The sequence below is a fragment of the Ostrinia furnacalis genome, unplaced genomic scaffold (assembly GCF_004193835.3).
Source record: "Ostrinia furnacalis isolate ACB-3 unplaced genomic scaffold, ASM419383v2 OfSCF5438, whole genome shotgun sequence".
NCBI lineage: Eukaryota > Metazoa > Arthropoda > Insecta > Lepidoptera > Crambidae > Ostrinia > Ostrinia furnacalis.
In genome coordinates this window covers 92,795-105,765 of record NW_021135677.1, presented here as the reverse complement: position 1 = coordinate 105,765, position 12,971 = coordinate 92,795, and the positions used below count along the sequence as shown (strand labels likewise).

The 12,971-nt window shown below is 36.5% G+C and overlaps 2 protein-coding genes across 2 annotated transcripts in view; both read left to right on the top strand.

Moving 5' to 3' along the window:
- Positions 1-12,971, top strand: part of gogo (thrombospondin-1 like protein golden goal) — a 101,339-nt gene that overhangs the window by 24,399 nt on the left and 63,969 nt on the right. The gene's annotated exons all lie outside the window — the stretch shown is intronic.
- On the top strand, positions 1,468-2,627 carry LOC114361154 (bud site selection protein 27-like). The gene is made up of 2 exons (XM_028316119.1): positions 1,468-1,577; positions 1,968-2,627. The coding sequence occupies exon 2, from the start codon at positions 1,968-1,970 to the stop codon at positions 2,580-2,582; it is 615 nt and encodes a 204-aa protein (XP_028171920.1). The 5' UTR covers positions 1,468-1,577; the 3' UTR covers positions 2,583-2,627.

Here is a 12,971-nt window from a genome sequence, read left to right as displayed (position 1 = left end):
TAACTGAATAAATTATATTCCAGTCTACGCTACATCAGGCCAGCCATCAATTTAGTGATAGAGTTTAGTAAGCCCTGTGGAAGGAATCCAAGTCATAAAATATTAACCTTTAAATAAATATAAATAAACAATTAAAAATATTTTTTTGTTTCCTACAACCAAAATTTAAAAGTTACAATTAAAATTAAAACTAGAGTAAATACAGGAAACAAAAGGCTATGAGGTTCAGCTCAAGCTGCCTCGAGAGTAAGTCCCGGGCTGCGTTGTTTTTCAAAATTGCCCAGCTCTCTGAAGGTGACAGTTGGAACAATGTGTGTGTGTTTGTGACGTACACGTACAATTTATTAACCCTGTGTGATAGTGGCGCCCTCCTATCAAATGTATTTTTTTGTTTTTTTTTTTTGTTCTTGGGTCATTGAACCGTTACACCATGGCACAGAGGCCATGGCATAGCAAAACCAGTGTGGATTCACGCGTACACGTGTATTTCGATTAATACTGACCTTTTCGGCACGGGGTACTATGTGTGTTTATTTTTTTTTTGTTTTCTCTTCTTTTATTTGTTCAGTTTCATTTGTGGTTTCGTGTCAACTAGAGGTTTTTCCATTCTATTCATTCCATTTAAATTTTAGGTGGATCTTCATTTCAAAAATTCCAAAGTCGCCTCAGTTTACGATTCGGTCCACAGCCTAGCTCTCCACTAGGGATTTCAGTATCCTGCGAGGGTTGTTTTATAAAGGGCTTAATTAATTGTGTGCAGGTGAAGTGAGCTAGAATAAGTATGACGGATCTAGAGATTATGGAGCCTCACGCGGCTTAGAGAGATGTCTGCGAAAATTGAGTTTTAAATTAAAATTGCGGTGGAATAACAGTGGGGTGGTTAAGTGCTAATAAATTATCATCCTCGTACTTTTGTACTTTTATTGACTAATAGCGGTCCGCCCCGACTTCGCCCGTGATACACACATAGCCTATAGCACTCAGGGATCACACGTATCCAACGGTGAAAGATTTTTGGAAACCGGGCCAGCAGTTCCTGGGATTAGCGCGTTCAAACAAAGAAAATCTTCAGCTTTATAATATTAGTATAGATATATTAGTATAGATTACGGGTTACATAGACGATTGTGGTCGCAGATTCAAATGCTGTTGGAAGGAAAGTGTTATGAGTAAAAGTTTTTATGATGTTTTACTTTAATATTTAATCCGTTATCATAACAGCTTTTTCAGTTATAGTGAGTTACTGAGTGAGAAAAATGTAACGCGTTATAGTTATCATTCTGACAAGGCACCTTAGTCTTTGTTTCTTCACTTTTCCCAAAGTGTAGGTCGGTTTATACACTCGTTTTAGCAGGACTTTGGCAGGTAATTCGCAAACTTCATTAAACATTATTATTAGCACTTTTAAACCACATTAAATGACACTCAATTAATGAAAGTAAGAAGCAATTAGTTATAACACAAACATAATGATGTCTTTCATTAAAAGACAAGGGTCTCATTAATGATATTTGTATAAAACAGTCAGTAACATTCTACCCAGCATCATACGGTGATCTGCAAGCAAATCAGCCAAGGTAAGAGAAGTATTAGAATATTTCTTATCTACTTATCACTTTATGATAATTTAAATTATTAGTTTTTATTAAATAATGCCAATAAAATAATTGGCATTATTTAAAAAAACATTCTAGAAACTTAACAATAGTGACATCAAACGAATATAAATAAAACATGTCAGAAAATTATAAGATTTTTTAAACGAGACATCATTGTACCGAATAAACTATAAAATACGAGATGTTTCTAAATGAAGTCGCTTCACTCGAGTCCTACATTTTTTTTAAATATAAATTCATTTCAGCACAGCTTAATTTGTAATATTCTTCAGCGGCGAAGTTGAGTTTAATACCATGTGTTAGCTAAAGTAATAAAACTGTCCATTAAATCAAAATTAAATATTCCAGATGAAATTCTTAATCGTCGCCATTTGCGCTACCCTCGCGTTCGCCGAGCCCGAGCCCGGAGTCAGGTGGTCCGAGGATGGCGAATACAAGCTGGTCGAAGAGGAGCCTTTAGGAGTCAAAATAATCGAGAAAGAACCCATGGAAGTCAGCCTGGTAGAGAAGGATGAGGTCCGCTTGATAGAGAAGGAGCCGATCGAGATCAAGTACATTGAAAAGGAGCCTCTAGAAGTGAAAATCATTGAGAAGGAGCCTTTGAAGATCAAATACATTGAGAGGGAGCCACTAAAACTGAAAATGTACGAGGAGCCTGTAGAGGTTAAATACATCGAGAGGGAGCCGTTGAAACTGAAAATGTACGAGGAGCCTGTAGAAATCAAGTACATTGAGAAGGAGCCATTGAAACTGAAGATGTACGAGGAGCCTGTAGAGGTCAAATACATCGAGAAGGAGCCATTGAAGTTGAAGCTGGTTGAGGAACCCACGATGGTGAAGTACGTCGAGAGAGACCCACTCAGGCTGGGATACGTCCCGCTTTCGTACGGGTACCCGATGGCTTACGCCAGAATGGAGATGTCCAAGCCCTTCACCTACAGATACGAGCAGATTACGCATTAATTTTTTTTGACTAATGCTAGTTGATAAATAAATTCGTGACTCTTATTGTTTTTTTGAATGATAAATAAAACCCATAACGATCCCATTTTATCTTTTTAATAGAATACAACAGTAGAGAGTCAAGTAATAACAATAGGTCCAAACGAAACATTCATTTTCAAATAAGGAATAAATTAAAATTGAAATTAAATTTGAATTTGAATTCATTGATTAAAATCATTTGATTTTTTAAACAAGCTTAAATTTAATTTTCTGAACTTTCACTTATTTTTACGACACAATTTATGTAGCCAATTTAGTTCTCCAAGGTCCAACTACTGAAATTCGTTTAAATTTTAGTAATCTAAGAGTCAAAATAATTTAAAAGTACTTATTTTCAATTTTTAATTACCACCTGTCCAGTGCAGAGCATCTCTACAAGTATTTTTATGCAGAACAAGACAAGTATATTATATATTATAGCCACGATAGCCCAACGGTGAAGGGGTCGGAGTGGCCGACTCGAGATCCGAGGAACGCGGGTTCGAATCCCACCGCCGCTCGACTTTTGTGGTGAGCCCACTCGTAACACAAGCTTATAAGTTTAACACGAGGGGCTAGTGGGACTATTAGTAATTTGGGCAATACAAATTAAAGGTATACATACATCCTGGTCGAAAGTAACCCGACATTTACTTAAAAACCATTTACAAACTGCTGAGTGTTTTTTTTAGTTTAGACTATTTGTGAATTTCCATCCAAAGTACATACATTGGATTTTGATGGGTTAAAAGTGAGAGTATCATTTACTTTGTAACTGAACAACGAGCCATTCTATGAAATTTCCAGTGTCACACCCTGTCGTAAACCAATCATAAATACCTGTATTGTACTATTTGTAAGAACGTCACATTGCGTACGAGCAAAAATGTCTATCCTCACCTTAAAAGTTATATTATGCTGGACAATACTGACTTAGGTAGTTGATCCCAGACCTTAGAAACGGGAACCTTTTGGAACAGATTTTGACAACCTCAAGTTCCAATTATGTGACCATTAGACTACTGAATCATAACTAATTGGAGTGGCGGTTAATTGTAATGCCTTTTAAATGACCGCACGCGGTCGCAACCGGATCGGAAGCGGTGCATCTGGCTACATCAGGTCTTCTTTCTGTCTGGCCTGGCAGACGCTAATGATGGTCGTTTGATGACGGATGTGGAGACTAATTACTAATTACTGATTTGTTTTGTTTCAGCTGTACATGTTTTGTTCAATGATGTGTCTTTGTTTTTAGATTTCCTGCTGATTACCAAAAAAATATTATGAGCAAGTTACGATTATAAATAGAGTTTCTACTCTACTATGGTTTAGTTTTAGTAATTCTCAGTTATGAAAAATCTTGAAATGAAAAAAAATATTACAACAATTTTTTGATAACCTACTGCAGCTACATGGTGCGGCAAATTGCATCAATATTGAGAGTGAATAGACACTTACAGGGCAGATATTATATACCATCCTAGACTGTATTACACTTAACACCAGGTGCGATTGCGGTCAAACACCTGAAGTGGAATTGTGTAAAGCAATCGTAATCATTTGACAGTTCATAACGTACGATAAAGTCAGCTAAACAAAGCGTTTGACAGAATAATCTTACGTTATGAACTGTCAATTGCTTTACAAAATTCCACCTCTGCCTTGTTTTCCATAAAAAATGCAAGGTTATGTACATCTTTTATGATTTCGTCTAATATACGAATTTACTTGATGATTGTAACCTTTTATCAGCTTTCACATTTAAGCTCCAGCTAAGCTATATTTATCTTTGAGAGGGTTGATAAACTAGCAACAAACCGTTTGAGTATCTTTTGTAACAGGTTTCCGCTATTTCCTTTGACTAAACAAATATCACGACGACAATACCAATATTGCTAGTATGATTACTACGAAGAATCTCGGTTCGGTTCCAGGAACATTAAACAAACTCCGATTCCCTTTTTGTATCGCCCTCAAAAGGTAGCGACAATGGCCCAATCATATTGGAAACCGTTTTCCTAGTGACACATAGTTAATAGGAAAGTTTTTTTGGCAGCTGCCTTACATTTTTTCAATAACTTCCCACAGATAATCAAATACTATGGGTACATAACGAAAGTCACGATGTGTTAAACAGTTCTTATGCTCAGTCCCTCATACTTACAGGTGTTCTAAGGCTCATTTCAAATTTTGTGTTGTTTTGCGAAACATTTCAGATCGAAGAATCACTGTTTTTGTGTATTTTTATAGATAAAAACTACATTACTTAGAAAAAACCTCCCAGAGAGGTTTGGTTGCCATTAAACAGAAGAAAAACTTAGAAAGATGATATAATGAATCAGTAATACCTATTTATGATGGTGAACCTGACTTTTCCAAGTTTGAGGAGTCTCTTGCTCTGAAGGTCCTGCGTTCAATTCCCAGGGAAGAAAAACAATTTCAATACTAAGCAGATATCTATCTGTATGTAACAAGTAGCAGTAGAGTTGTACCCAGTTGATTAGGCTTTACTATTAAATAATAAATAAATAATAATAAATATCCTTGGACATTTAACACTGCGCCGCTAGCCCCAAACTAAGCAAAGCTTGTACTATGGGTACTAGACAACGGATATAAACATACTTAAATACTTTTTTTTTTGTAAATAGATACTTAATATACATAGAAAACACCCAGACCCGTCACAGAAATCAAAATTCATCATTTCAATTTCTGCCCGGCCGGGAATCGAATCCGGGATCTCTCGGCATAGTAGTCCGTTCTGAACCACTACACCAAACGGCCGACCAATTTACTATTACAGGTTTGTAAGATTTACTATTACAGGATTATCCGATTTACTATTACAGGTTTGTACACTTTGTACTTAGACTTTTTAGGGCTAAATCCAACTGACAAATTTAATGATGTCAGATGCCTATGTCAGCTCTCAAAGTCTGACACCAGTTTTTTTTCTTAACAATATTACCAATTTTACTAAAAATCCCGTTAAGCTAACAGGTATGTTTGTATAACTAGACTTGAGAGTAATTCCGTCAGTTTGTATACAATGTACCTACAACCCACGATGTACATATGTATATTTTGTTCTGTAACTTTATTATTATTAGAACAAGGTCATAACTTAACGGCTGCCCACAAAATCAAACATGTTCCTCCAAGTTTGCCTAAATCCCAGAAGATTCTACCAAGCTGTGATTTGGAGATAGAACATCTCTAGAGATCTCAAAATATCTCAAGATAAGTTTTGTATTTTGACTTTTAGAAAAAAATAACGTCCATTGTTTGGTTAATCTAATAAAAATAATGTTTTCAGCCCTAATAAATTGAGGATTTCAACTTCATAACAAGGCAGGTATTTGACCGCAATCGCACCTGGTGTTAAGTGAAATGCAGTCAAGTTAAAATATTCTTAACATTTCATTATTTGATGGGATACCTACCTACTTATTTTTTAATTAATCTTATTTGATACTTATCCATATTTTGTTATTGTTATTATTTTGTATGTTAAAATTCTGTAAAAAATCAACTTAAACCTTGCTTTCTTCTAATATAAAATGTGAGATATAAAATATAAATGAAATGGTTTGTCTAATTTGCGGTTTGCACTGTGCCGTTTTTTGCAACGTGTTTTATAGTAATGAACAATGTATTAATTAAAAATTAAGAAAATGATCAATTAAAGCAATACTTATTGGTAAACAATTATTTCATACGCATTGTTTTAGTATAAAAAGGTGCGTTTATGTAAGGTTTGTATCAGTTATCAAAGTACCTTTGATCAGTAAAGGTGAGTGAAAATGTGTTTATTGAAAGGAAAATATTGGTTATTTATTTTGTTCTAACATTTCGTATTCAACAAATACACTAACAAACGATAAAATCCTTTGTTTTACAACAAATAATATTTTCTTTTTTGTAATTAAAGACGCTCATACCTCAAATTCAAACTTAAAAATTGATTGTTGCCTGTAATTAATTTAACCATCTAAATGTAATCTGCCTATTTGATTGTGGGTTCGATCTCCGGGTGGCAAATATTTTTGTGATGGATACGACCATTTAGAGTAGGCGCACACCGTTGATTTTTAGTTGGCCGATAGTTGTGCCCGATTTAAAATTGTATGAAGAATCGGCCAAATCGAATCGGCGTAGTGTGCGCACTCCCATACATGCCCATACTGATCAACTGCCCGACTAAACTATCGGCCGACGAAAAATCAACGGTGTGCGCCTACTCTTACTATTATACGTATCAGTTTCAGTAATAATAATATTATTTTTTCAAAGGCGTCATATTCAACACTCGATATACCTTCCACAAGCTGTACTTAGTTAACAACTAATAGCTTGTTGAACAGTGTACTAATTTATTTAATTTATTCTAGATGAAATTCTACATTGTTCTCTTCGCCATCATCGTCGCGGCCATGGCCGCCGCAAACCCGGAACCAGAAGCGAAACCGGAACCGGAGCCAGAAGCGAAACCGGAACCGGAGCCAGACATGGAATGGTTGGCGGAGTATGGCAAGATCGGCTACCGGTTCCCGCTTAGGGCGGCGTACCCGTACTACAGGCTGGCTGAGCCCCGGAGGTACCGGATCTCTTACCCGTATGCCCTGAAAACAGAGTATGACCCTGAGTACTTCTACGACAAGTTCGGATACTACCCTCCCTATTGATGATGTGATGACCGCTGAGAAATAAAATTATTGCCATTAAATGCTGACGTTTTCGTGGTATTCCTCTACCCTAGATCTGTGAAGACAGATCATCAAGTTGAACAGTGTTGCTTATGTAGTAACAGGCTCTATTTTATATCAAAAATGTGTCACCGATTGTGAATTACATTTGTTCACAGTTTGAAAAAAATAGACACCACCATTAGACAAAAGAAAAATTTTCATAGTACATTTTCAGTGGCAAGCTAAAACACGTGTAAAGTTATTATGCAATTTGGAAAATTCATCATTTTGTGGAAGATTAATGCCTAACATATCATCACACTTAGAGAAAATTTGATTATTCAGTAAGCTAAATCAAATCATCAAATCAAATCATTTATTGCATTGCATTACATGTGGTTTGATAGTTGGTGAATGGTAGGGCAGCGCATCACATGCACCCTGCAAGGGCATAGCAAGCATTAAGTATACATTTTACAAAATAAAAGAAGAAGTTACAATTTTAGATCAGTAGTAACAATTATTAATTATGTTATTTAATTATATTTCATTTAATAATATATTTATTCAATTTTAAATTTATTGCAGCCTAGTATAATATTCATCAATTTTGTAAAAACACTTATCACATAGAAAAACATTTAAGGACGCCACAAATTTATCATAATTATCTATCTGTCTTAAATATTTAGGAACGGGACTATTCCCACCTCTCGTTCCCACCACTGCAACTCCTGTGTAGCCAGGATCTACAGCTTGACCGCCACAAAAACCCAACCAATGAAGGTCAAGTTTGTCCCGGGGGAAAGTTAAACTGTCATTGGACCCGCAACGAAATTAATCAGAAGAAAATAGGAGGAGTTCGAAATTAAGGTTCGACTTCCCTCCATTGCAAAGCGGATGACAGGTGACAAACAAAGGTTTAAAAATGTACAGTCGCGGAATGAAAAGGTTCGTCAGTTTTCAAATTGATTCCTTCAACGAATCGCGAGCACATATTACCTTTTGAAACTATGTTACAGAATAATCTCGAGTTAGACAAAATAATCTTTAACTGTTAGTCAGTAAAGTTCAAAATTATTCAGATTAAAGTTGTTTGACATTTATCTTGTCAAGAAGATTTTTATGATTGATAAACTAAAACCTTCTTGTTGGTTCAACCTGCCATTATTATTTCTATTAAATAAAAAAAATACATTTTGTAACATTGCACTGATGGGACAGAAAAATAAGCAAAACCTTCTTCGTTAGCAAACGTCACATTTATTTAAATGTTAGCAGCACTGTTTCTTGCACTGGTATGTTGGCAGGTTTGACTCTTACAGTACCTAGTGCAAGCGAAAACCGACACTAAGGTGACGAACCTTTTCATTCCGCGACTGTACATTAAACTTTATGTGCTATAATAGCGGCCGCATTTCAAATTCTCGGTAGGTACTTATTATTATTTTTCTCAAGGGAATTATTTCTTCTCCCATTCAGAATATGCCCTATAAAAATATTAGTATCCATTATAGCCGAGCACTTGAAGATTCTTTTACGATGTTTTAAAATCATTTAAAGTGCCTTCGAGTTTGATGGAAAATCTTTTGGAAAATTAATGAAGGATCTCTGAAAAAGCTCAGTTACAAAGCTTTATAGAAAGAAAGAAAGAAAGAAAGAAAGAAAGATACATTTATTACAGTGGACATCACACAAATACAGGCAATTACATAGACATGACAGTGGCACATAATAATAAAAGAAGAAAAAATAAAAACAAGAGTAAACTGAGCAGTGCCACCCATTCACCAACCAGATGCCCACTGCAACGGGACCCCACTCAGCATATGCCGTGGCCCACGGTGACGAAGGCCACGGCGCTGGTTTTCAGTGTGCCCCATGCCGAGTGAGGGTCACGGACCATTGGTAAAATAAAATAAAAAATAAAAAAGCTGCACAAAATTGTCTAGATAAACATACATAAATAGTAATATTAGTGCACAGATAAATACAAAAGGCGGGAAATCGGTAAGGATGATATGACTACGTTTATTAAGAATACTAATGAAAAGAATACTAATAAAAAGATAAAACTGTTTGTATAGGTGTGTGTGTAGTAATTGTGTTAATGTGTAATATTCGTAAAGAGTGACATTGTTACGCGTTGTTGAGTGTCTCGACGCCCGCAAAACCGGTTTGTGCAATCGAATGATTGATTGCGCGCGATTCGACAATTTAGTTCATCCCATATTGTTCCGAGCGTTACACGCGCACCTACAAACAAAAAATAAATAAAAAAATAAAAAGTAAATAAATTCCAGCAGTATTGGTCGTCTAAACATATAATTCAATTTCAATTAGTGTCAAATATATAGTTATGATGTCATTAGAAATAAAATAATAATCATGAAACAAGTATTTAATATGGTGTTACAATGGTGTTACAAATAGCATGTCCGGAGAGAAAAAAAGAAACACTTCGTTAGCGACGTCGACGGGTTGATCGTTGAACAGAGGCATGACGGACGAGTTTATAGTCGGGCGCAATGGAAACGCGCACCGCAGACGCAGCGCGCTCACGGTCGACCCGCCACCTCGGTTGGCGCGGGCCGATTTTATCAAACACCCGCAACGAGAGAAAATAAAAAAGATGTTTACTCACCGAATATTTAACCAGAAAACACAAACAAGGCGATAAATAGACAGAATAACTTACAGTTTCCGTAGTTCGTGTCACATACAAACCGATTATTACACTCACAAACACTTATAAGCGATTTATCTATTTTTATAAGCAAAAACTCCCGAGAACTCCGTACGCTAGCACTACACCGTGCGGGGCGGGGGGGGAAGAAATATTTAGGAAGGGTATTATATAGCCTTATTGCCATGGAGTATGGTCCCGATCCATGTAATTCTAATTTACTAGCTAACATTTTACACTACCAATATCTGGGAATTGAACTCAGAAGCACTGTAAGATAATTGCGGAACAACATCTTGACACGAGCCTTTAGATTACTATAAACTTATGCGTCCTGAGTAACTAGACTTAGCCCTGTTTAAGTACAAATCTGAGAATCCTTTGAACGAAGTTTCGAGCTGCCGAAACCGCACCAAACTAGTTCGAAATAAACGCACAGTTCACGTTTCAGTTCGGAGTTTGAATGAATAACTCCTGTAGTTTTCAGTTCGAGATGTGGACGCGGTCGAAGTATATGTTAGGACATCGGACTAGATGGAATATTATTCGAGTTTAAACTCCAACTAAACTGAGAACTAAAACACTTGCAAACTTGCTAAATAGCTCGCGGAACCCTAAACAATCGCATGACCTCGTGGTAACAATAGATTTTTATCGTGTCTCGAGTCGCAGTACTTGAATACAGATACGCTTCATGTACCTAGGTAGAAAACCCATAAGTGTTGCCATCCAAGTTGACCAATGGACAAGTTTCCAATTTTTTTCTTTTAATAAACTTGAAAATATAAGTAAAACTAATAATAATTGTGAAAGAATCATGAAAATATCTCTACAAATACAAAAGTAACAGGGGCCTTAATTAAACTTGCGCATAACATGATTTGAAGTAGTCACGACAGTCCTTCGAAGAACAAATTAACAGTAAATCACCCCTGGGCCAGTGCTGTTGACAGATCCATTTTTTTTTAAATCTAGTAGTATTTAATTTTTCAGCCAGGGTCACTCAATATTCTTTCTTAGTAAAATTGTGTAATCTTTTTTGACATATCCAAGACCTGACCAATGGGTCTAGACAAAGTGCCATTATAATCGCAAACCAGTCGAAAAGTGGTCGAAAAGCCCCTTTTTTGTATGGAATTTGACGGATTCGATTTTCGATTCGATCAAAAAGTGCGTTTTGTCTAGGGGGGCATATTTAAAAAGAAAAATAAGACTTTGTCATTATAGTGTCATTCTCGACAATGCGCTAGGGGTGGTAAGCATTGTGATTGAAACTTGAACAGGTGGCCTGACATCACGACACCGCCAATTTTTAAGTTCCACGCGAAAATATCGAGGTAATTTAAATAATTAATTTCTCAGCTATTTCTTGATGGATTTCAAAAATAACTTCACCGGGTTTTTAGTTTTGGTCTATATTTTAATCCCATTGAAATCTAATGTTTTCAACATCACGAAACTTGTCCATTGTAACGACTTCTTCTTATTCTTGTCATGTCGACAACAAACCTATACCACAGAATAAGTAATAGTACAGGTACAGAAGGATTACTCCGCAAGACGATTTAAATAAATGCGAGTCTTGCTACGACGCGATACAGTGGAATTCAGCTCGCACAGCACTACGTACCTACAATTTTATTCACCTACAAGTTTTGTCTCTTTCTATCGCGTGCCTCTGAACTCTTCTTACGCTGTTAGGGTTGCTGTCTAGTGAAAAAATAATTAATCTACTTATTTGTAATGAGGTACGTATGTAGGTAAGTATGCAGTCATTATGGAAAACCTTCATAGTAGGTTAGGTTCCTATACTATCCTAAGAATTATTGATTACCTACATGGCCAACATACCTTTCAGCATCTTTGGGAAGCAAAAAAAAAAGATAAATCCGGTAGATTACTTTTCGAATTTAAACACCCGAACGCCGCACAATATTTCTTTCTCTTTATGTCCATTTTTAAATAATACTTCGATCATAGAATTATAATCATACTACAACGCATGCCAGCGTCCTGACGAGCGCGCGCGTGACACTCGACTGATATAATACCCGCCGGCGGGGCGCTTCGCTGTAGGTAATTATCGGATGTACCGCGCGGAGTGAGCCAGGCCTGCCTATACAGTGTCAGCCCAGAACTCCGCTACAAGAGTGCCGCTGTCAGTAGCATGTTGTTGTCACGACTTACAATTTAAAACAACTTAAACAAAACAGAACAGAACGAATACATAGTAATTCACAATAAAACTAAAACATTGACTACATTCTTACTCCCACTTGGAAAAGCCCTGAAATTCAGTTGAATCAGTTCAATGCAAAAATATATCTAACTACTCTATAATGTTTTTAGCGTGTTATAATCATTTTCATGTAGCGAAACAAAATAAAATCAAAGAGAATATCGACATCTGTATCTATAAGTAGAGTTCCGTGGAGACAGCCGGCCACATGCTACCATTCGGATTATAGCCACAACTATAATGCAAAACATATCAGTAGGCCAACAGCTGTAGCTGATTTGGATCCAGAATATCCCAAATTCATCCTTGATCGAATGTTTTCAGATATTGTATTGACTAGGAATGGCATTACCTATATGTTGTTATTATACAATATTGAAGTAGGTCTACACCTAATCTCATGATTTCCTATAGAGACACAGATCTCGTTACATACACATTATCCCCAGCAGCCTACATGCCTACAGGCGAATAGCAATGTAAGAACTGTACTATTCAGGAAAAATTAAACCACCCTTTGAGTTTATGAGGTTATTTTTTTTTTATGTGACAGGAGGCAAACGAGCAGACGGATCACCTGATGGTAAGTGATTACCGTCGCCCATAGACACCCGCAGACCCAGAGGCGTTACAAGTGCGTTGCCGGCCTTTAAGGTGAAGATACGCTCTCCTCTTGAAAGCTTGCAGGTCGTTTCCGTCCGGAAACACCGCAGACGACTGTCCATTCCACAGTTTGATTGTACGGGGCAGGA

Excerpts from the sequence above, each read along its gene's own strand:
- LOC114361154 (XM_028316119.1), top strand. The coding sequence starts at position 1,968 with ATGAAATTCTTAATCGTCGCCATTTGCGCTACCCTCGCGTTCGCCGAG.